This window comes from Macrobrachium nipponense, chromosome 36, assembly GCF_015104395.2.
Source record: "Macrobrachium nipponense isolate FS-2020 chromosome 36, ASM1510439v2, whole genome shotgun sequence".
Lineage (NCBI taxonomy): Eukaryota > Metazoa > Arthropoda > Malacostraca > Decapoda > Palaemonidae > Macrobrachium > Macrobrachium nipponense.
Window position 1 is genome coordinate 47,698,174 of NC_087220.1, and position 26,589 is coordinate 47,724,762.

Consider the following 26,589-nt stretch of genomic DNA (forward strand, 5'->3'; position numbering starts at 1 on the left):
TCTCTCTCTCTCTCTCTCTCTCTCTCTCTCTCTCTCTCTCTCTCTCTCTCTCTCGTACACACGCACGTACGTACGTACGTATGAACACATACATACATACGTATATACATAATATACTTGTATTTACAAATACATACATACTCGCGCTTGCACCCGTTTAGGTTTTGATTTTGCGAGAGAGAGAGAGAGAGAGAGAGAGAACATAAAATCTCAATCTAGGGTTTTCGAACCCCCTGGGGTTCAGAAGAGGGTTACCAACGGGCTGCGGAGAGAGAGAGAGAGAGAGAGAGAGAGAGAGAGAGAGAGAGAGAGAGAGAGAGCGAGAGAGAGAGAATGCTTATCATGTTTATGAAGAAAGGGTATAATGAAGTCATTATAATTTTAATTAGTTTTTGTTATATCCATTATTGTTGTATCTAGTTAAGTGTTATTTCAAGTCAATTTATATTCAGTATCAAGGCGTTCGGTATTTTGGGAGACACTTCTTGGTAAAAAGGTGAAGAATAGAACAGAAAACAGAATTTTAGCCAAAGGCCGAGCGTTGGGACCTATGAGGTCATTCGACGCTGAAAAGGAATTTGAGAGTAGGAAGGTTTGAAAGGTGTAACAGGAGGAAAACTTCGCAGTTGCACTATAACATAATTGTCAGGAGAGGGTGGAAGATAAAGAATGTGCACGGAGGTATAGTAAAATGAATGAAAGGGGTTGCAGCTAATGCCCACCAGAAGCAGTGGACTGATGGCATTACCCTTTTACTGGGGTCATGAGGTAACTAACTTTTGTTTCCCATTGAAATATTATTAATGAAATATTATTAATTACCGTCGTATAAACTCTCTGCGAGAAGGGAATAGGACAATAATGTCTCAATATTTTCAAGTTATTATGGTTGATTATAAGCCCAGTGTTGTTAATTTGCTTGAATGCTGGATATCTCGACACTTTTAAAAAAAGTCCATGAAACTGAATAATATAAAAAGTGGTCGGTAATTAGCTCACTTTTAAATTTACATGTTCATTTAATTCATCAAAACTCATAATCAACTTCATTATAATAATTCAACAAGACTCATATCAACTTTCGTTATAATAACCTTGGTTTGGCTGTAAAGGCCGCTTACACGAAGCTGTTTTCCGTTTTTCGTGGGAAAGCGAGCTGAACGCGTCCACCTAGTTCCCCGAGCGATAGGTTAATTGGGAGATATGCTTAAGATCAATTTAAAATCCGGGTTTGAATCTTAAAGATGTTTGTTGTTGATGGAAGTGATTTCAGTCAAAATCTCTCTTCACACTTTGATTTCAGCAATTGTTTTTACTTATGACTCCGATACTTTAGTCTCATTAGGCTGTATGTATATGCTATTTAATTATTTCAATAATTCAGTCCTATCGTTTACCGAACTATCGGTCCTATTGTGTCTTTATAATATAGGAAAATCTTATTGTAATACAGGTAAAATTCAACGTAATTTGGAAAAATTAAGTTTCGTATTCTGGAGAGAGAGAGAGAGAGAGAGTTTTTACAGTCCAAATGGAGAACAGACTTAAAGATATGAACAGTGATTTGCATACGATGTAAATGCGCGCACTATTGCAGTTGACATATGCACAATGTTAAGTCAAATATACACGTACTCTTAAATAAGGCTAATATATACGTCCTTACAATTAACAAATAAATTTCATCACTAAGCAAACAGCCACTTCCTTCTATCTAACTACACATCCTTGCACTCAATAAGACACACACACGCTTCCTGATATATGACACGAACGAACTTCCTTATTTATATTTTAAGTAAATTATCGAGCAATGAAAAAGTATAGCATCTTTTTACCACCTGTCAGAGAGCAAGGTAGTACTCCTAATTAGTGTAGTGCACGAGTTACGGAATAAAAAGACTGTCTGCATGGGAATCAAAAGAACAAAATATAACGAAGAACGAGTTGTTCCTAGGACTGGTTGAATGTCGCCTTGTTAGTTTGAAGAAGTGAAAGTTTACCAGGGCTAACTAGATCAGTTGGGGGGGGGGGGGGGGGGTTGCGAGCGCGCGCGAGCAAGTGTGTTTTACGTAGGTATTTATGCATGCATTTATTACTTACACGCACATATAAATGGTTATATATTGTATATGTAATGCCATTATGTGCATGCATAAATCTCTATCTATCTATCTATCTATCTATCTATCTATCATCTATCTATCTATCTATATCTATCTATCATCTAATCTATCGATCTAGCTAGTATATATATATCTATATATAATATATATATGTATATATATATATATATCTATATATTATATATATAATTATATTAATAATAAATATATATTGTATGTACATATATTATATATACAATATATATATATATATATATATTATATATATATATATATATATGTATATATACATATATGTACATACATACATATATAGATATATATATATATATATATATATATATATATATATATATATATATATATGTAATATTAATTTATCTTTTAAATATGAATACATCATTCCCTTTTGGCCTCAGCTTCACTTTGAGAAAGAGCAACAGCGGTATTAGTCTGCACTTTCTCTCTGGCATATACCCGTGTGGGACTAAATGTATCAACAATTCGGAGGTCATAAGAGTAACCAGTATTCTTGTAGCCTTTCAGTTGGGCAGGCCGAGTTATTACATGCGCGTTATATATATATATATATATATATATATATATATATATATATATATATATATATATAAAAGCTTGTGGTTAAGATGGATAAAAAAAATTTATTTTTGTTTATTCCGAAGGAATTATAAATCATGGAAATGTTGTTATATATAACGCATGTGTGTGTAGTTTTGTAAAATAAATTAACAACATTTCCATGACTCATAATTGCCTTCGGAAGAAACAAAAATAAATTGAATAAAAAGTTTTTCTTGTCATCCATCTTAACCATAAGCTTAACGCTAAAACACCTACTATCAAGTTCTGTAAGATGTCCCCCTAAACTTTAAACACGTAAACCTCTCCCTCTCATACTGCTCTTAAGGACAATCGAACGCGCTCAACCATCTCCTAAACTCGTTTGGAGCACAAAGAAAGACGCCCTCAGGGGTGAACCGGCGACCAGAGCATGGCAACAATGACGTACTGTCCCCTTTAACTCTCAAGATCCTCCATAACCTTGACATTGGGGAGCGATGGCAGTAGCGCTAAATATATAATACATCTCTCTCTCTCTCTCATTGGCACGTATTCATATTTTGTTCGCGCGATTTGGGTGTATGTATATACTAGTATATTGTTGTAAAGGTATGATAAATTTTACAAACACCCACACACATGCAGTCACGTACACACACTCTCCCCCCCCCCCCCCCCCCTCCCCCCTCTCCCTCTCCCTCTACTCTCTCTCTCTCTCTCTCTCTCTCTCTCTCTCTCTCTGTGTCTTTGGCAAATACATTTGTAGTTCACATGATTATGCATACATGTGGTTCAGAGGTATGTATAATGTATATGTATGGGAAAGTTTACATAATAGTGTCACGTACTCTGCCAGTGAGGAAAAGCACACAGAGAGAGAGAGAGAGAGAGAGAGAGAGAGAGAGAGAGAGAATGTGACTGCGCGTGTAACGTTATCAATACCAATTTACAACAATAAATAACATTATACTTTACACGCCCAAAATCGTGGCGCAACATTATATGGCATACGTAACCCAAAATGAGAAGAGAGAAGGAGGAGAGAGAGAGAGAGGGAGAGAGAGATGTTGACTGCGGCGATTGTAGGAGTTATCATCCTTTTCACACAATATACATTAATAACTTACACCGCAAATCGTGGCGAACCATTATAACTCGGGCTCACCGTAGCCAATAGAGCAGAGTAGAGAGAGTGAGAGAGAGGAGCGGGAGAGACTAAGTAAACCTTATCTTACCTTTACAACTATACGCATTATACATATACATACACCAAAATCGTGCGAACAACATATGCATACGTGCCAATGAGAGAGAGGGAGGGAGAGAAGGGGGGGGGGGTGGAGGTGCCAAGTCATAAAGTACTTCGTCTTTCGTTGTTCGTTTATTATTAATATAAGCAACTAATTTAACATTTATTCTTCCACTTCCATTTGTTGAGGCGAGCTGAAACCATCTGCATGAGATTTATTCACTGCCAATAAATATTAACTTTGAATTCCCGCGGGGATCTCTCGAATATTCTTATTTGCTCTTTAAAGACTCATATTTTCTACTTTCACTCCGAGTGGTTTCACTCCAAGACCACTCGGGATGTTGCGTTAAACAAGAGCGTATGATTTTGTATTAGTATTTATTTTAACAATGGACATTCACCCAGCTACCGGATATTCGGGAGCGTAGAATATATTCTTTATTCGTCTTTTGAATGGATTCGGCGAAATGTTTTGCTTGTCAGCGAATTCGGACGATGCCTGGACCGGGTCATTTCCCCATAATATTTGTCTAGTCTCTCTCTCTCTCTCTCTCTCTCTCTATACATATATATATATATATATATATATATATATATTGATATATATATATATATACATATATATATATAAATATATATATATATATAAATATATATACATATATATATATATATATATATATATATATATATATATATATATATATATATATATATATATCTATATATATATATATATTCACTTATACTACGTTTAACACATCATACATACATTATACATACACACATATATATCAGGAACTCAAGACAAGAAATGTATTTAGGAAAGAAGGAAATTATCTAATTATGTTATTGTTTTGTTATATATATTATGTAGTATATGTATATATATATATATAGATATATATATATATATATATAGATATTAATATCGCGAACTCAAAAGGACAATGAATGAATGAATGACTGGAAGTTTTTCTGGCATCCTAACATCGAAGGTCATTGACGCCGATCAAAAGACAAGAAATGTAATTAGGAAAGAAGGAAATTAATTGTATTTTATTTATATAATTATTTAAGTATCGTTAATGTAGGCATTTTAAATTTATTTAGTGCTTACAGGAGATGTCTTCGAAATAGTTGCTTATTTACGTATTTACTTTCAGTGCTTCGTTCCCTTTCTTCGTCATTTGACGTAACGCACCTAACTATAAAAAAAACTATTGTTTAGCACTCTGGGCGCACTTAACACAATGCATTTATTTATAGAAACTCTGTTAATGTACATTCTCTTCGATTGTTGCTAAGTTTAAACTAACCGATTATTTCCGTCTCTGTTTTGTCGCCTTTTAATTTCTCGATTATTTCCCCTCTCTGTTTTATCACCTTTTTCGTCTCTTGCCTTTGACGACCATTCCTCGCCAGTTTAACCTAACTTTTAATTGGTTTCATTTGAATGGCCACGCATTTTAAATGTCTCTTAGTGTGGTATAGAACTATTCCTAATTATAAGTCCTTTTTGACATTTAACAATTAATATGCAACACGAACATTTACTGCAGGATTTTATATATACATAATACAGATATGTACACACATTTTATCTATATATACGTGTGTATATATATATTATATATTATTATATATATATATATATATATTATATATACATATTATATATTATATATAATATAATATATAATATATATATATAAATGTAATATATATATTAAAGTATATATATCATTATATATATATATACATTATATACACACTGATCAAATACATAATCCTGAAAAGTAGACAAGTTAAAGCAAATTTTTGCTAATCAACAGGATTGAGGTTACTTGTGAAAGTTGGCGTTTTTACCTTGACATCTGTATATTTACTCGGTTGGACGTAAGTCCACTGCTTGTGTGTGTGTGTGTGTGTGGTTTTGAGTTGTATTGCAAGTATAGATATTTTTAAAGCTCTTGCATTGCTACTCAGGGTCTGATAATGATTATATAATAATTGTCCTTAGATTATAAAAGTTGTTGCGTTGCTTACTAGATACTACTACTACTCCATACTACTAGCAATAGTAATAGTAATAATAATTAATGGTATCATTAGTGATAAAAGCATTTTAACCAGTTACATTTTCAAAGCATGGTAGCGGTTTCCTTCAAGATTTCGATACCATTCTGGAAAGTAGCCATTAACTGGACGGGTAACCATATATGAGAGCCACACTAACTAAAAATAAACTAAAAGGAAAGGCAGCTTCACCTCTTTTTCAGCAAAGAGTCATTTAAATCATTTGAGTGTGATCGCTCGCGTGCACGCAAATACACACGTCCGCAGTTTTAAGACAAAATTCTATTTGACGAACGACAGTGCTGTTCAAACGTGCACTTTTGTATTTACCTAACAGAGAGAGAGAGAGAGAGAGAGAGAGAGAGAGAGAGAGAGAGAGAGAGAGAGAGAGATACTTCGTGAACTTTGTTTACACGTACCACGTGACTCCTTGTCGATTCCAAGGTGAAGTTTGCAACCCTGGCATTCTCATAATTGTGTTTTGAGAGTTGAATCGACAAGTAATCTTTAGTTTCCAGCAATATGTTACATACTTAAAGCGTATGGCAATGCAATAACATTTCCTGGTATTAATTTTTAATTATACTCACGAGTAAATATCGCATTTGAGGTTGATGTTGCAAGAACATAACATTGCAAGGGACTATTCTTGTGTCAGTGATTTTAAATATCATGAAATTGATGTCAGGGAAAGCAAGAAGGTGAGAATGAAACCCCCAGCATCGCTTTGTGGTTGATATTGCAAAATGAAAATAAGCATAATGTGTCTTAAACTATATTGAATTAACTGTTGACACTGTGTAAGGTAAACTGTGTAGTAAGCCATACTGTATACGCAATAACATTGAAAATCTGTTCGTATTGGATTGCCAGAGCATCTTTGCAATCTTATGTTGCAATGCCAAGAATGATTTATTTTTCGTATTGCAAATCGCCTGTATTTTTCATACCATTAAGAGCTTTGGCCTGAAGGTGGGTTACGATTGGATGGTTGTTTTGTTTAAAGGGAAGGGAGGGGGGTGTTTAGTGTGGTGGCAGTAAACGCCCCTTCCCCTCCATCTTCCCTGTAACCCCCCCCCCCCACCCCTCATGTCCTCTCTTTCTGCTTGTGACAGGTGTATATGCTGTAAAGTGGGGTTCGTTTATAATATGGGCGAATGGTTCAATTATTACTTGCATGACGCATGGACGAACATTTTCTGTTACACGTTATTGTCACTTTTTTTTATGGTGCGCCTATCACTTGCTTCTTAAACCTTTAAGGAGAGAGAGAGAGAGAGAGAGAGAGAGAGAGAGAGAGAGAGAGAGAGAGAGAGAGAGAGAGAATATTACCTTGGCCAATACAGCGAACAAAGCGTTGACGACCTCCTTTTATCTGATATACTCTTTTTAGACGCGAATATAATAGGTTTAAAGCAAGGTGAGGCTTATGGTTATGTCCGAATATACAAAAGGGGCTGTCGCTTTGAACACGAATAATACCCTCCCCTGCTTGGGGTATGTTGGGAAGAAGGAATAAAATAAAGATAAAATAATTTTCGTAGCGAGAGTCATAAACAGGATTATGGACCCCGGTAAGGAGACCCTGGGTAACTCGAAACGTTAGGGTAACGTTTCAACCTTTAATTTCGAGCGGCAGGTGTACAATAACCCCTATTTTTGTTAACTGGATCTCCTCCTTTTTAACCTTCGTTGAAACCTGCAGTTTGGGCTGTCAGGTGTGTAATAATTGATATTTTTAGGCCAGGTGTGATGTTACTGACGGTTACGCTTAATTGAAACGTTTAAATTGCAAACGTTTTCTGTCGGATTGATACTACATTTAACCTCACTTAACCTTAAGTTCTGTTGGTGAATTTTTAGTTACTGACTTATCTTCTTGACCACGCTTAGAAATTGTATGAACCATTCTTATGGACAGTGATTTAGCCATGGTTCTTAACATCACAGCGGCCATTAATGAACTTCATGTCATTCCCAAAGCCTAGAGAACAAAGATTGATAGAAAGTGGTGTAACGATAGCCTGTATGAATAACTAGTTAAAACATAAGACAAAGGAATTTACAATTTTTTTAAGTAATCATGTAGACTTTGCCATAAAACTTATGCAAAACCAAGATACATAGGCATCTGGCATTGATAGGTACTCTAACTGCATTTTGGGGGTAATGATAGGAAGCAACTTACACGTCACTGCAGAGTAGAATAAGCGAGGTTTTCAAGTCCTATGTATATATATAGTGGACCACAGACAAAGCTACGGGCCTTCTGGATGGATTGTAGGATAAGCCAAGGTTACACAGCCATATACTAGAAGGATTGCGATTTGTAAACAACAGTAGTGGATTGTTATAAGAAAGGATAGTGGGCCATAAGCAAAGGTATGACCAAATGGAAAGAAAACAAATATCAAAAGCAATGTTATGTGGTGACCTTATTTAAGATTAACGGCGACAGGCAAGGAAAAGAAGCCCCCACCCAAAAAAAAAAAAAAAACTAAACAAATAAAAATAAATAACAGTTGATAATGGCCTGAGCATAACGAGGAGCAGGTTCTTAGTGTGAATGGTTTACATAGGTTGACTGTAAAATTAATTTTTTGATAATCCTGTTGGAATTTTAAAAAATTTAGTTAACTTTTTTTAGGGTTACCAAAACTCAGCCAATCTCCGTGTCCATGGTTTTAAGAGACTTGGCAACGTGGACCACCGGTGGTGGGCATTACGTGAATTGGATCGGATTATAGAATTTAGGCCAATGGCCAAGCACTGAAACCTATGAGGTCAATTCAGCGATGAAAGGAAAATGGATATTGAGAAGGTTTGAAAAGTGTAATAGGAGGAAAACCTCAAAGCAGTTGCACTGTGGAACAATTGTGAGAGGGGGTGGCGAGTCAGGTGGAAGAGAATACGAACAGAGGTAAAGAGGAAAAACGAATGAAAGAGGCTGCATCTACGGGCCGAAGGGACGCTACAAAGAACCTTCAGTAATGCGCCTAACGGTTGCGCACCACGTTAAACTGCTTAAGATGGATTCTCGAACAGACTGGATAGTAGCTATGCTAGACTTCCATGAGCTGATCGTGATAAACTATAGAAACCATAAGATTTTTATATCAGCTGTTGGAGCCACATTTTTATAAGATTTTAAATTATAAACGATAGGAAATAGACCACTATGAAATAACCACTCAAACGTGGGTAAATCAGACCTCTCAATGAACAAAAAAACAAAACAAACACATGAATCAAATGACCCTTATGAACACTAGAAAACACAGGCCTTTATGAAAGGGCTGCTATAAGCGATACAAAACCACTAGTTAGATAAATAACAATGATTAAAGAAACAAAGCGTGCTCAGACCTCCAGTTTACTGAGGGCGCATGTTAAAATCTATGGTCAAATAGGACGTTGTTTCACCAACAAAAATTAAAGTACACTATATTTTAATGGAAATAATTGTTCTGTACTGTTTTAACATGAACATTATTGAATACTTAAATACTTAATTTTCATTGTAATAAATAAATCATGAATATCCTCTCCTGAAATTCCTCTATCTAACTCAACTTGAAAACACCTTTTTCAGAACTTTTCATGCTTTCCATATGGCTTTCTTACCCCCACCCCCAAGAACAACAAAAACAACAACAAAAGTAGTTTGTAGGCGAAAACAATATTTGTACAAATGGTACGAAATGATGACCCAAGATTCGCCACTCGCATAATAGTTTAATGACTAACGTTCCATTTCGTGACTTGACTCGTTCGTGTGACAAGAACCGTCTCGGTTGGATGGTTTTTAGCTTCTTTGAAAAGTAGTTGCAAGAAACAGTGGTAATTACACTGCATCGGTATAGCAGTAGAAACAACAGTAGTAGGAAGAGCAGTAGCAGTAATTGGTGTAGTATTCTCTGGCGGTAATTACTGACTTTATCTATTTTCTTAGCTTTCGCTTGGAATATGCATAGGAATGAAATTAAAACGTACAGTGTTGGGAAGTCTGACGCAAATTAAATCGATATACGTTAACGCAGAGAGAGAGAGAGAGAGAGAGAGAGAGAGAGAGAGAGAGAGAGAGAGAGAGGACATTGTCTAGACTGACTACCTAAGTCCTAAGCGGTTAGAGTTTACTGTACAATATGCATCGTCGTTGAGATGTCAGACAAAAATAAAAATAAAGGTCATTATTGACGTAACACAGATAATGTACTTGAGAGAGAGAGAGAGAGAGAGAGAGAGAGAGAGAGAGAGAGAGAGAGAGAGAGAGAATTATTATTTCAAACTAGAGTTTGAGTGGAACCAGCTGAAGAACCAGATGGTTCTTGAACTAGGCAGTCAGGGAGAATGAGAACCTTGACGAGAATTGGCTACTGTAAATATATAATTGTATAACCATCTACCTACAATACACTAGGAATTGTAGATTATACGCGTGCGGAACTGTGGGTGGGTTTGGCAGGTCTTCACAGTACACGTGCATACCTATATGTGAACGCATTTATATAAAATGTGTATAATATATATGTATATATAAGTGTATCAAATGTATATAAGTATATTAATATATATGTATATAAGTATGTATATGTATATAAGTATGTGTATATACATCACACCTGTAAATACATGGTAAGATACACGGGCACAAACACCTGCGCTGCTTACCTAACAGGTGTTAGTTGTCTGTCGAGTACGGTCTTATGTTAGTTCTTTAGTTATGGCACCAGGTAAATCCGTTCTGAGTTGTCGTAGGAATGAAAAAATGTACGTATATATGTGTATACATGTATGTTTGATGAATTAATTTTAATAAAATATTAAAACTATTTTAACAGGCAAACCGTTTATTTACTGGATTTTTAAACCGCTAGCAAAAAGAGTCTGGACTTGTGTCATCCCAAATATATTTTGTTAGTAATTAACCATTTTCTATTCGTCGTTACTTTTTGTATATAAGTAGGTGTTCTACGTATTGCCGAATGGTCAATACACTATGGTAGTGCAGGGCCACTTTAAAAGTGGTGTAATGACCCTAACGCCTTACATCTCACCATACTTTGAAAGCACTTACCAGGTATTTTTCATAGTAAATTTTTACCTTAACGGGTAGCAAGTGATTGAGTATGCAAATTTGCTTCTAAACGCATCGTCCTTATATAAGAATCCGTATAAAGGGTGCTCTGTGCGCCATTGCCTGTGGCCCAAGATATCACATGTTTAAAACATAAGCGGTTTGTGATGCCTTCAGGTGTGTGTCGAGTCTCTCTCTCTCTCTCTCTCTAAAAATGTGTCCTGGTATGTGACTCATAAAACAAACTGTTTTTGGAGAGAGAGAGAGAGAGAGAGAGAGAGAGAGAGAGAGAGAAAGAGAGGTACAAAAGTAAGAATAGAACCTGTGTATATCGAGTCAGTCTCTCTGTCTATTATTGGTAAAAGATGTGTCCCCTTATTTGAATGTCATAAAACGAACTGTTGTTTTAGAGAGAGAGAGAGAGAGAGAGAGAAATGTAAGAACAGAACCCGAGTATAATGAGTATTCTAGGCCTATTTCGTGGTGTTTTAGGGACACCTAGAGTCTTGTCAAGAAGTAGATAGGCCTATGACAACCATGAAATGTATTATTCATGACGTTATCTGATATCTAGAGATGATAAGGCTTATTGTGTACGTAGCCATTGTTTCTATTGTAAGTTTCCAAGTATTCTGTTATACGACTTGTAACGCTACTAAGCCTAGTGATTGAGGCGGATACAGACCTTCCTTTTAAGATAACCTGAAATTTCTCAGGGCCACAAGATAATTCTAATGTTTTTATTTCAGAATTAATCACATTGTTGGAATCTTGGTTTGTTAATTATTTGGAAACACTCAAAAATAAGCTATTTGGCCACCACTGCTTACTGCCAAGTTGCCAGATACTACTAGAACACTTAGTGACTAACTGGGTATTACCACAAGCGCGAAGATGCATTTCCTTGTTACCGGGTTACACGATAAGAAAAATTATATAAAAAATGAACTAAGGCTATTCCCTAATGATAGCGACATAATTGGGTATACGAAAAGAGATATATTGGCTCCTGCCTTTCCCCTTTGGATTTATACAAATACTATAAAAATAAGGAGTCATTCTTTAAAGCAAATAACAAAAGTTTCCCGGCTCTTTTGTGTGTGTATGTACTTGAGATGCCATATAAGATGGAAAAATATTTTTCCTCGCAGTAAATAAATTTCGATTTTAAAAAGTATACAGAAAAAAAAATTTTTCTCCAAGCAATAAATAAATTTCGTTCTTTAAAAAAATATGATTTCCATGCTCGATCTTTAAGAAAATAAATGGGCAAATATTATTTCTCCACACAATTAATAGATTTCGATCTTTAAAAAATTACCAAATTATATCCCCACATGATAAATGTCGATATTAAAGAAAATTAGCATAAAATATGATTTCTCAACGCAATAAATAAATTTCGATCTTAAAGGTAATGACCAAAAAATATGGTTTCTCCACGCAATAAATAAACGTCGATCTTTAAAAAAGTGGTATCTGTCAACTGTTCCTATCTGCGTGTTGCAAGGTATGATAAGAAAAAAAAAGATAAACAAGAAGTAATCGTCACGGGGGGTTGGATTAGGATGAGCTTCTTATCCCTTAGACAATTTCGTCATTTTTTTTTATATTACTGATAACACTTATCATTAAACTTATCATTGCAGCATCTTGAAAAGCAACGTGGACATTCTTGTAAAGTAATTCTGCATTTATTGCCTTTATATATTGATGTATTCTTATATATTTTTTATTTATTAATTTTTTTTACACTTCTTAATTATCGTTATTTTAGGCAGGAAACTTGGGTATTCACCGGGTTACGTATCCACCTTGAATACCCATGGCGGAAGCTCCTTAGGACGTTGTGTTTAAGTACTAGCCCCTTGGGATCAAAATGTTCACCCATTTCCATATTGTGTGGTCGGCAAATTATATTGATAATGAAAATGGGTGTATATTCTATTTGGATCCCCGAGGGGTTAATACCAAAACACTGGGCCCAAATGAGCTTCCGCCTTGTTACTGTATGTTTACGAAAACTGTACGACGGATAATTTCAGTTTTATAAAATAGTGGTATTTCTATATAAGCATTCCGCATGACCGCATCGTTCGTCCCCGCGAATACGAAAGCCACAGGAATTTGGGGCGTCTAATGTATTTCGCCGTGTTTAGTACGAGCCCCTGGGGGATTAATTACAGTCGTCCGAATAAATATTACTTAAAATTCTTGTTCAGGAGGTAAAACTACATAGAAAAACCGCAGCTGCCATAGTCGAAGCCAAAATAATTATTAATGATCTTGGGCTATTGAAAATCTTAGGAATAATATACATTCCGCAATAAATCTTAATTGCAAATCTGTCAAGTCATGTACAAGGGAGTACGGGCAGTTTTGACTTTATGGCAAGAACAGTCCGTAGATTTAGATAAATTCGTCCCTTTGCATAATGCATCTAACGCGACTAGGGTGAGATGGAGGTCGTAAACGCAGAAAATGTAAAAGTAATTACCTAGTCTTGAAGGGCAAAATATGAAAAGTATTATTCACACATCCAGTAATTTGTTTTGTAGCTCAAACTCACTCTCTCTCTCTCTCTCTCTCTCTCTCTCTCTCTCATAAAATGTTGTGTAAATGATTTTATGTTCTGGAATTTATGCATGCGATTTACTTTCTCTCTCTGGTTTAAATCTTTATAGTACCTACAGTGAGTCAAAAGCATAATGTAAATTATTATTTTACGTACATTAATTGCGTCTTTAACTTACAACCGGACTTATTTGGTTTAACGCAATTCAAAAACATTATGCAATTGCTATTGTCTGTAAATCACTCGTGTCTTTAACTGACAGCTGTAATTGCTCGGTATTTTAACGTAGCAGGAGGTCATGTTCCACCGGTATGCAAATTGAGTTGCTGTACTGTCTTTTTTTATTAGCATTATTACGTAACTCACAGATGTTTGAAGTGCGTTTTAAATAATGAGGTTAATTTATAAGATTATATATCTAAATATATATCATATATATATATATATATATATATATATATATATATATATATATATCTATACCTGAATCTGTAATTATGACAAATCAATCACATTTTGTAAAGGATGTTGTATTGTTCAACATTTCTCTACTAAACTATACGGATATTATATATATAATTTCAAATAATTGAAAATAACATCTAACACGAAATTAAACAATGAGGCTAAGTTATAAAATATATATATATATATATATATATATATATATATATATTATATATATATATATATATATATAAAAATGTATACCTGAATTTGTGGTTATGACAAATCAAACACCTTTTATAAAGGATGATGCATTATACAACATTTCTCTACCAAACTATACGTATATTATGTATATAATATTCTAATAATTGAAAATAATATTTAACACGAAATTAAATTCAAGGTAAAACTTGGAAGACCCTATTGCTACGTAGATAAACAACGGTGTTAATCTAGTTTGCTTTGGCGTTTAAGTCTGTACCTCGTTAACAAGCAATCTGGCCTGGTCATTATCTAGAAAATCCCTAAAGGACACAAATATATTAATTCTCAAACTTTCAAGACTTTACATTACTTGAAAGAATTTTATTAGGTGCATAGATTGGTTGTAGGATACATGGACATTCGCTCCATGATTACGAAAAAAACCCGAGACTTAACTATCTGAACCTTACTGTTTACCTGATGTGGTTTTAAACTTAGCGTTTAAGGTTTTGGGAGTTATATGTTACTTAGAAATCGAGCTTTTGTTGTCAGAATTAAGATTAAACTCTTGGCGCAGTTGTTGAATATATATTACTAACAGAGTTCTTCCGTCGGTTTTTGTTGACATTTTGAGAGCATTAGTTTTGTTTTTCACTTGTAAATATCATTAAATAAATTTGCTTGTAAATATCATTAAATAGCTTTGAAATTTTCCACACGTAAATTGTTTATAACGTGAAATTAACGTTAATAGTTTGAAAATTATCACACGTACATTTTTTTTTCACTTTTAATGATCGTCAATAGCCTGAATCTCACCACACGGAAATGTTTGATCTAAAAGTTTTAATTATTAGTTGTATTCTGCAATGTGACTAAGTGCTTTCTGGGCATCGCCTATTCGCGTACCTGTCAGTCCTACCTGTAATTGAATATAAGAGAGAGAAGTAAGGCCTCAAGACCTACCTCGTGGAAATTCCTCCACTGGTCGAAGGTGTACCTGACGCTGACGCTCTTGTGGAAGTCCATGCTGAGGACTCGTACGACCCCCTTCACGCTCATGTCGTCCCCGACCACGACGTTCTCGATGACCACCTTCTGGTGGCGGACGCGGTCAATGAAGTCCGGGTGTGACCCCGGCTGCTGGAAGAGCGGGGTCAGCACCCTTCGGGGCATGCAGACGGGGGCTCCTCCCCCTCCCCCTGCGGGAGCGGTCGCCGTGGCTCCCTGTTTGGCGGCAGCCTCGCGGTCGACCTCCAGGTCCCAAAAGGCAGAGCGGGGCACGTGGGGGACTCCCGCCAAGAACGTCCTGACGGCGGCGAGGTCGAGCCCCAGGACGTCGGCGAATCGGACGATCTTCTTTCGGCCGGGGGTTCCCGGGGGCGTCTTGCCGCACTTCAGCGACGAGGACCTCTTGATTCGCATCTTGAAGTCCTCGATGCGGGAGGGATCCGTCTCCTCGGAGGACGACCTGCTCTCGGAGGGCGTGGCCTCCTCCTCCTCATCTCCCTCCTCGAGGTCCTCCTCGGGCGGCTCAACCTCGACGTCAACGTCGAGTTGGGCGAGTTGGGAAGACACGTCCGAGACAGAGGCTTGGTCGTCGTCATCCCCGGATAGTGCCCGGCTCTTGGGGTCTTCTGCCTCCTCCTCGAGCTTGACCTCGACGGGGGGAGGCGGACGGTCCTCGACGTCGTCCGAGAGCCTCCGGACGCGCTCCGTGTACTGCCTTATGTTGCGGAACTTCCCCGTCAGGATAGCCTCCTCCTCAATGTCCTCCTCATTCTCCTCCTCGTCGTCATTGTCACTGCCCTCTTCCTCGTCCCCCAGGGTCTCTATCACCTCATTATCAGAATCCGCACTGAAAACCTCATCCTTGGAGCCGAGGTCACCCTCGGACCCCGTTCTGGCCTCCATGGCGGCAGGCTGTCCTTCAGAGGGCACATAGAGGTGAGGTTGAGAGAGCAGCGGGGGTGTTGCGCCAGAAATAGACCCGGGAGCAACGGCAGTCGCTTCTTCCACTGATGACTTTGAGATCGTCACCTCCTCCTCCTCTTCTAATTCTTCTTCTTCTCCGCCTAATTCCTCCTCCTCCTCTTCCTCTTCTGCCCCAGGCTGGTCCTCGTGCTTGGGGGCATCAGACGAGAGGTCTCTCACAAGCCTCTCCCGGAAATGGGTCGGGGGAGAGTGGAGGGTAGTCACTACCCCTGGTCCCGTGGAAGTTGGAGGTTTCCTGTGGCCTTCTTTCGCGTATCTCTCCGTATCCTCATCATCAGTCATCCCCGAGGCATCGTCCGCGGTATGTTCGATCACACTTTCACTCTGTTCACTGCTGACGGGGGCGGTTTCAACAACAGCAGCTGTGGCACTGTAGGGGTCGGGCGATGTGGGTAGGTGGCTGCTGCTGCTGCTCACCGGCTCGGTGCCATCGGCTGTGTGGCACCAGCAAGACCCAGAGTTAGCAACTGGCATCGTTACCTGCCCTGACAGACCCTCGTGATGTTCGTGGGTATGGTGGTGGTGGTGATGATGCCACTTGTCAACGCCGTCGGTGGCGCCCTCTGAGAATGCACTGTCGCTCCTCGAATAGTCGCCTCGAGACCCGGCGCCTGGTCTTTCGTCGTACTCCACATCGCGCTGCTCCTCCTCTTCCTCCCACCCGCAGCTCAACAGTTCACTGTCACAAATCTTATCGCAAGAAGCGTTTATCTGGCCGTTGTTATCACCACCAACGACACCACCTGTTTCCTCGTCACCACCTGTGTAAATCCCGGGGAAACGTTGGCGAGGCGCGAACGTTTCGCTGCGCTTGTCCTGCTGCTGCTGCTGCAGAGAGGACGTTGCCGACAGGATGTTCCTCACGGCCATCAGGTCCGCGTCAGGGGAGCAGACCATCGAGTCGTGGGGAGAGAAGTGGTCCCTCGACACCCCCAGGAGACCTGGATCGTCTCCGTCAGCGACTTCGTCGCCATCTTCGTCGAACATGAGAGGGGACGTTACTGACGTCACGCAGCCGCTCTCGGGCCGGTCACCATTTGCCAAGGAATGGGACTTCCCTTCTTGTCGCTGTTTGTCCTCCCCCTCCTCCTCCTCTTCTGCGACCTCTGCGACGACTTCGTCGTCGGGGCTGGCCAAGTCAAAGTCGTAGTAGACGTCGGAGTCCTGCTCCCGCATGTTTTTGATAGCTGGAGGGGGAGGCGGGGGCAGATGGAGGTGGAGGGTAGGCTCTGAGGTCACGACATGGATGGGCCTGAGGTTGTGCTCCCCGAGGTGCTCCAAATAGGGCTCGTCGAGGGACGAGTGTCGGCACTCCATCGAGGAGTAGGGTCCATCTGGCGTCGGGGAGACGAGCGACGTGTGTTCGAGGGCCTGCTGGTGCCCCCCGCCGCCGCCGCCGCCGGTGCCCACTTTCACCCTGGACTGGAGGCGGCGAGCGAGTTCCTCGGCCCGCGCGCGGCAATTCATCGCGAGCAGCGAGGACAGACTGCATGGCAGAGACCATCCGACCCCGGTCACCTCTGGAGCCGCCGTGGTCCCGCCCACCCTCCTCTCCGTAGCCACGCCTTCCTCCATCGCGTCACCACCTGGAGATGACGTCACTGTGTACTGCCACCAGCATCGTGACAAACCGAGGATGGCATAGAAGGCGGTTGCTGGGGCATGGCAGCAAGCAGGAGGGTAGGATGAGGCCGAAGGAGGCGCGGACGGGCCAGGTGAGCTGTGGTGGCCGCCACCTGACTCCTTGGGACACCCCTCCCCCTCCTCGTCACCTGACAGGCAGTACGTCACGTGTGTCGAGGTCTCCACCTGGAAGGAAATGAGACAGGGTCGTTTAGAAATCGTCTCGCTCTTTTGGGGCGAAGATTTTTCATCCAAATGCGTTCTGAGGTTCATTTATATATTTCCCTGCTTTTTAATTCTGATTATATGGATATATGTATAGTATTTATTCATTTACTTATTTATTTGTTTCTTAACTTCCCACTCATGAAAGGTACTTCGTTACTGTAGCTCGAAGTAATTTAATTCCCATACAATAATGCATATTTCTCTTCAGCTAAAAACGATAACTCAATCAAAATACTTGTACATTCATTTTATGAAACTGACACATGTGCCTTGTAAGATGAAAAGGAACAGTTTTGCTTTGGCGAACAACCAGTCAGCCTAGTTTCGGGTAATTACCCTTACGACAGTGCAGAAATAAATAAACATACTCGAAGAAGGAAACAGACAAACTGAACTAACTGTGCAACAATAGGGACAAGTGTTAATAACGTTTACAGAAGGGTTTGGAGCAATTCTCTTACTGTCTGAGTGTTGTTATTATTGTTGTTGTTATTATTATTATTATTAACATTTACAGAAGTGTTTGGAGCAATTCTCATACTGTTTGAGTGTTATTATTATTATTATTATTATTATTATTATTATTATTATTATTATTATTATTTATATTATTATTATTATATTATTACTATTATTATTTATTACTATTAGTGGTGGTAGTAGTAGTTGCATGACAACAATTGTGGTATGTCACTTTATCATTGAGATTATTTTAGCTTTCCTGTAACTTTAAATTCTATTATAAGTATCAGTTCATAATTCTCTTTGATTCACAATTCTAGGAAAGTGAAACTCTTTTATTTTACTTTGAAAGCGTAAGATTCTACAGCCTTCTGCTTATGTCTTAGGTTAGGCTTCTTGTTTAAGGAAAAAATAAACTAGTCAAAGTCGTTTGTTAAAAGATGTTTTACTGTGTCAGGGTTGAGATGCCCCCCCCCCCCCCCCCCACCCCGGTTGGAAGGTTTGTGGTGGTTGAAGGTTGTTACTGAAAGTTGTCTAGGAAGTGTTGCATATATATATATATATATATATATAATATATATATAGTATATATATATATATATAATATATATACACTCTCTCAATGTTCATAATTACCCAACCACAGAGAGGAGCAAAAATATTTAAAAAAAAATTTTACTAGGTAAAAGAGTTTGTCTTGACATCAGGAAATCGATACTAACGCTTCTTAAGAAGGAAAGTTAGATCATTGCCTTAACATGTTGAAAGTGAATGAAAATCAGTGTCTTTTCTGTCATTTTCCTATATGCATATATATATATATATATACATATATATATATATATATATATATTATATATATATATATATATTAAATCTGTGACGGTACTTACTTTCTCGTACACAGCTCTAAGGTACGTGTGCCGTGGAGGCTGTACTTTGGGGAATTAGCAAAAAGGGTTATCGTTTTTGGATGAGAAATGAAGATTGATATTTTCTTAACATAGGTTTATTCTTCGTTAGGGGTTCTTACAAAGTTTTCCACCTTTGAGTTACTGGGCTTTTGGACTGATAAAACTTAATTGGCACTTGTTGCAATTACGAGTCTATAGGCACGAGGGAAATTTACTGAGTATTGATTGTCACTTTCACTGTCTTTGATTGCTTCGCACACCACACTTTTGCACTTGATCTTCTTCTGGGGATTCTTCTGTTCTTTCTCTGTTTCACGGGCCATGCCACTGCAGCTCTCCCCTCAGGCTCCCCGGTTGTTCTCCTCTCTTGGCTTCTCTGTTCCCTTCTCTCTGCCCTTTTCTTCCCTGCTCTCTCTCTGTCTCGCCGTTTTTGTTCAGTTGAAATCTCCTTAGCCCCGCCTTTGGATTTTGGATTTTGACTGGGTGTGGCATTTTCTGAAAGACTTCTTGTGCCTAGTGGCTGCAAACATTATACAAGACCGCCTTCCGTAGGTCTTCTACAGTAATTCGTAGGCTTTGAATTTGTATACGCCTCCTTCTTCATGTCCTGGCTTCTAAGGGGCGTATCCCTTGGTAACCTCATAGGTCATTCGTTGATACTCCTTTTGGCTGTCTTATGACCAACACTCATGGCTTTTGATTCGTCGATACTAGAGGCCTATCTTTGGAAAGGGTGGAGCTTAGATTTTCACATGATCCACCTTTGAAACAAGGAAGCCTTGAATTTCCCTTGGTTATATTAAACAGAAGGCTCTTGAAAAGGTCCACCTTACATTAATTCTCCGACGCTTGAAGTGTCACAAATGTCGGGCGTGCCAGAGAATCACTTAATCATTGGAGATGAGGCGTAATGGGTTGGATTCCAATTTCTCGAAGATGCCTGGGAGATGCAGACCAGATGCCTGTGGGCTAACGCCTAATCGTTTTGGGTCGAGTCCGGCGAGAAAAACGATACCTTCGTAAAAATTGATTATTTTCATTCTCTTAATCCCTCTTCTTTTCTTATTATCCGTTTCGTGCCTTTTTCTTAAGTATTATTAAGTTATTGCCCTTTGGAATAACGACACTGTGCCACACTATTACAGTCTCGGGCCCGCTACCTCGCTGACTCCGACAGCGTTATCTAAGCTGAAGAAATATTATACCTACAAGAGGACTCCTAAACTTATGCTTCGTGGAAATCATTTTGAAACTTTAACTCAAAAACATCAAAAGTGAATGTAAACATGAGCAAATCCTTGATTAAGTAACGTTAAGGGCAACAATCAAATTGAATGTAAACATGAGTAATTTCTTGAGTAAGTAACATTCAGAGAAACATAAAAACTGAATATGAATAAATACTTGATTAAGTAATATTAAAAGAATCATCAAACTGATTCAAATATTGAGTAAATCACATTAAGAAACGTGATACTGAATGCAAACACAAATAAATCAACCAAAAAAAAACAAGAAAAACTGAAAGTTAAACATACATAAGCCCTTAAGTCACAAAAGTTATATAAATGCATGGTAGAAAGCAAAAAAATGATAACTATCCAAGTTTACAGTACATGATTGGTTCAGTCCTCAGTCCTATTCTATCTAGGTGGATATCGTCTTTCTTTATGGAAAATAAATTCGTTCTTTGTTGACGACACTTGATGGCTTCTTGTTTGCTGCGACCTGCTGCTTGGAGACAAGTCCTGGGAGAAAATATCCTTGTGTATTTGTATGCAATAACAATGTGTCCTTGACTTCCTACTGAGAGTGGTGTATTGTGCTTTATGCAAAAATTTCAATTGGACATTCTTACTGTAATTTCTGAGTAACCTTGACATTAAACAATATAACTTCACTGCTTGATACTAAAACAAAATTGGCAACTCGGTTAAAGGAAACAGGTTAGTGGTTAATACTTGTAGGTTTCTTCTACTGTGACAACAATTAGTAGTTTTCACCAATCCAATATCTTGTTAGTAAGTTTTCAACAACTACTATCTTGTTAATGAGTCTTCATCAATTAACTTCTTGTTAGTGAGTCTACATCGATTAATATCTTATTAGTAAGTTTTCATCAATAACACATCCAATGGATTTGAACAAAGTAAGTGTATTAATTACCCTTCAAAAATCATAATCATTTCTGAAACGAATTCTCTTATCTTAAAATCTCTTAATATCTATCTTAACCCTTGTTTATTATTTATCTTTTACTTCTAAGAATGTTCTTATGGAACAATTAAACTTAATATACGTCTTAAATTCTTATACTGCGCTTTGAAACCGTTTCTTACATACCCAAATATTTCCCTCAAAATCAAAATAAATTGAAGTTAAGTGCACTTAACCCAAAACTCTTGCTACAAACCGACTAATAAAGTAAGAATTGCAACAATAAAAAGATTATTCCTAAGTCGACCGATGAAGGTAAACTTAGCAATAACGAAATCAAATAAATACATGGGAATAATGGGTATGAATTAATGGGTTTGTTCTTTCTGTTTCACTGAAAAGTGACTCATTCTATTTCTTAGGTTATATCTAATTCCTTCTTCTGGAATGTCTTCTGACGTCTCTGTCATTTCGGATTCTTCAACTTCTTTGGTTCTCTTGACCTTGTCCTTGTTTATCCAAAATTCTTCTTCTTCTAATGATTCAGCATATGTGGAAGGCATTTGGTTATTCATTTTCTTAACCTTTATCTTAGTTTCTTGTACGTCTACGACCTTGTATGGTCCTGTGAATTTTGTGGCTAACTTATAATTAATACACTTCTTACTTCTTCTTAATATAGACTTCATCTCATTTCTTGTAGTCTACAGCCTTAATCCTTCTTGATGCTTCTCTATCATATTCTGCTGGGCTCTTCTAAATTCTTGTGCAATTGCTTGTGTATTACTTTAAAGTTCCCGATTCTTATCTTCATGATATCTTCAGAGTAATTAGGCTGTATTGGCTGATTCAGCCATGCATAAGGTAATCTGGGTTCATATCCCATCAAAGCTTTTTATGGGAGTTGCACGAATACTCGTATGATGTCTTGCATTTAATGATAATTGGACTAAAGGTAAATTGACGTCCCAGTCAGGATCCTGTCCTACTGTGTGACGTATACGTCTAAAACCTTTCTGTGTATTTCCTTTCTACCAAGCCATTGCTAGCTGGGTGATACGGCTGTATCGCTACCTTTTCTACCTTAAGGCGTTACAAATTTCTTGAACTAACGAGTTGTTGAACTCGGTCCCATTATCAGAAATAATGAGCTGTGGGGCAGAATAACTGCAAAATAAAAATCTTATCAAAGAGAGCGATTGCACAATCCTTGGCACTTTTACTAGTTAGTGGTACCAACTCTGTATATCTCGTGAGCGCGTCGATACATACTAGTATTATTCTTATCCTTTACTCGTGGTATGAAGATTTGTGATAAGATCAATAGATACTCTTTCGAAAGGAGTTTGTGGGATAGGATATTTCCCTAGTGTACTTCCTTGTCTGTTCTTCCTTTGTAGCTGTTGCATGTATTGCAGCTCTTCACATAATTACTAACATCCTTGTGAATTCCCTTCCAATGGAAAGTTCTTTGGATTAATCTAATTGTCTCATCCCTTCCTGGTGACTCTCATGTCATCATCGTGCATTAGCTCAATGACCTTGTTTCTTAGACTCTTAGGTACTAACCTTTTGTGCAGTACACCTAGAAATGACCAAATGGGTCATATTCGTGACACATCCAAATTAATACGCCATCTATGTCCGTTTAGTGCATCTGTGGGACATCAACCTTCCTACCTAGTTCGGTTAATTCTTGTTGGCTGTGTTTTCTTTCGTTTTCTAACGTATTTAAACAGTTCCCTTATATCTTCATCTCTTTCTTGTTCTTTTATGAAATTTTGCCGGGAAAGCTCCTCTGTATAATGCATGGTGAGTACATTTACGTCATTGCACATTGTTTCATTCTTTCTTCTTCTTGACTTATCATATTTATACTATCACCTTGTGATACATATCTTGATAATGCATCTGCTACTTATTCGTCTCCAGGACATATTTCACTTCTATGTCATAATCTTGGGCTGTCATGAACCAACGGGCTTCTTCGTCCAGAAAAATTAGGGTTCTTTAGCATTTCTACTGCGGCTGAATGATCCGTGAACACGGTTATCTTGTAACAAAAAATGATATATCTGAAATGCTTTAAAGCGTCTATTATAGCTAGAGACTCGAGGTCTGTTACTGAGTAGTTTCACTTCGAGGGCTTTAATTTCCTACTGTAATAAGCTATCGCATTATACTTATTATCTTTGTCTTTGCATTAAACATGCTCTATACCAATGTGGCTTGCGTCCGTGGCTAAAAAGAATTCTTTGCCAAAGTTCTGGGAAGCTAAGTACTGGGGGATGTGTTAATCTTTCTTTCACTCATCAATGCTTCTTGCTGCTTGTCTGTCCATGTAAATGAGACGTGTTCTTTAAAAGTTCAGTTAGTGGAGCTGATATGACTGCAAAGTTCCTATGAACTTGCGGTAAAAAACCTGCTAAACCTAAGAATGACTTTACGTCCTTCTTGCACTGAGGTGTAGGATATTCCTTGATTGACTTAATCTTTATGTCGTTTACTTCTACGCCCTTTTCACTTAGTGTATGACCAAGGTAGCTATTTTCCTTTTAAGGAAGTTACACTTCTTAATTAAGCTTCAGGTTGGCTTTTCTTAATCTCTTTAGGACTTCTCTGACTAATTCTATGTGTTCCTCTATAGTGTCTGTTGCTATTACCAAATCATCTATGTAACAGTGTACGTCCTTGCCCAGTAAATCGCCCAAAATTTTATCCATTAATCTTACAAAAGTTACCGGGCTTGACTTTAGACCAAAAGGCATTCTACATACTGGTATCTGCCGTTACTAGTGGAAAAAAGCAGTCAAAGGTTTACTTTCTTCGTCTAGAGGGATTTGCAAGAATCCCTGCAATAAATCTATTGTGGTGAAGTATCTCTTGGACCCTATAGTAGCGATAAGATCTCGCATTGACGGCCATTGGATAAGGATCATTTTCAGTAATTTGGTTCAATTTTCTGAAATCCACAAACTATTCTATAAGTTTTGTCCCTTTTAGGAACTAGCAAAAGTGGAAAGGACCATGGGGATTTAGATGGTTCTATTATTCCTTGCCTATTCATTCTTTGTACTTCTCTTTCAATGATCTCCTTCTGGGAATGTGCTACTCTATAAGCTGGTATGTAAATTGGCTTTGTGTTTTGATGGAATGTCTATTCTTGTGCGTTATTTCGCGTGTATTTCCCAAGGTGTCGCCGTCTAGAGCGACTATATCCTGATATTCGCACAGTAAGTCTATGAATTCCTCTCTAACATGGTTTTCCTTAATGTCCTTTTAAATGAGATCCTATTTTAGCTCTTCTCAGTTTTATGTCCTGAGCGTAATTTTCATTTCCTTTACTGATCGCGGCTACCGTTTCCCTTTCTACAACTCGGATAGGTATGGAGTATACTTCTGCTAAGCCTATCTCTGTACCTGGTGTTAATTTAACCTTTGCCTCCTCTGTTATTCATAATCTGTAACGCTATTTTGCTCTGTCTAACTTCATGTAAACTAGAAGAATAATGTATTCCGTTTACTTGCGACTTTTCAGTAAGCGTGAGAATTTCCTTTTGTTCCCATTCAAAAATTGGATTTACCGTACATTCTACCCAAGTACTTTCTCCTGGTTTAAGTCTTAATTCCCTTTCATACTTTAAATAAGTGCATTGATTTGATTCTAAGAGGTTAATGATCTGTTGTGAACTCGTGATGCATTCTGGATATCTTCCCTCCGTCTTATCCCTTCTTTAAGATACCTTTCATCGTGGGTTTTCTCTTGAGTCTGGGTTCTTTTAATTAACTTGCATATTGGTATTCTAGAAATCTCACGACCGTTGTTAATCACTAGTTGTTCTCTAGGGGCATCAATGCTTATACCTTGTCTAGCCATAGTTGGATAACCTATCAGCAAATGAGCAAAAGCTAATTGTATATCTCTGGCTACCAGAACATTTTCTCTTAGAGCAATTCTTCCTAGCCTAAATGGAAAATCTAACTGTCCAATTACGTGGATATCATTACCCTGGACGTCTGTAATTCTACAATCTACCGCTGGATTCAAACTTAAGTGAGAAAAATACAACCGATACACCTTTTCTGACATTATATTCTTAGGACTACCTGTATCAAAGAATGTAACAATAGGTTTCTCTAGACCGACATGTGCGGGAAATAAGGGTCTATAATTATATTCATTCCCTACATCAACTTTGCTAACCTGTGTAGCTTGACTTAGCCTTGACATTCCGGACGTTCTCTCTGTTATAGAGGAAGATTCATTGTACCAGTAAGCAGAAAATTTCCCATTTCGTCGTCTGACATTGGCTGAGCTGGTTGATAACCTATGCTTGCTGTTTGATTAGCATATCTATTTGGGGCTGAATCTCTATTTCCTCTAGGTGGGGGAGATTGACTTTGGTTTCTACCTCTGCCTCTCGACTGAGATCTACCTCTAGGAGCTGAAACAAATTTATTTCTGCATTCTCGAGCACTATGTCCTGTTTTCTTATGGAAAGGACAGAAGGCTATCCCTCGGACTCACTGGCATAATGTCCTCTCTTCTGACAGTTTATAACACGTGACTGTCGAAAATCCTCCTTGAGAAGATTTACCTGGCATCTTATTCTGATTTCTAGATGGTGTCCTAGATCTATTTGGACCTCTTTCTTTTTGTCCTATAGCGACTAAAGGTCTGTATATAGGATTCCCTTCAGGTCTTCTACCTAGGATTTTTGTTTCCTCCTCTTCAATCTCTGCTACATCATCGGATGTCTCCCACTTACGAGTCATCCTTGCAATGACTTCTGTTGGCAGGCTTCCAATCATTATTGCTAGTCTAAATATTTTTTTAACATGACTCATTAGCATTTTTTGCTTGC

The 26,589-nt window shown here is 38.2% G+C and overlaps 2 protein-coding genes across 4 annotated transcripts in view; one reads left to right on the forward strand and one right to left on the reverse strand.

Moving 5' to 3' along the window:
- LOC135203605 (uncharacterized) overlaps positions 1-26,589 on the forward strand; it is a 366,497-nt gene that overhangs the window by 48,951 nt on the left and 290,957 nt on the right. The gene's annotated exons all lie outside the window — the stretch shown is intronic.
- Positions 1-26,589, reverse strand: part of LOC135203603 (glycogen-binding subunit 76A-like) — a 200,766-nt gene that overhangs the window by 41,016 nt on the left and 133,161 nt on the right. For all 3 annotated transcript variants that reach the window (XM_064233410.1, XM_064233409.1, XM_064233411.1), the window contains one exon: positions 15,312-18,149. In XM_064233410.1, the coding sequence (XP_064089480.1) occupies positions 15,312-18,149 (2,838 nt within the window). The remainder of the gene's footprint in view (positions 1-15,311; positions 18,150-26,589) is intronic.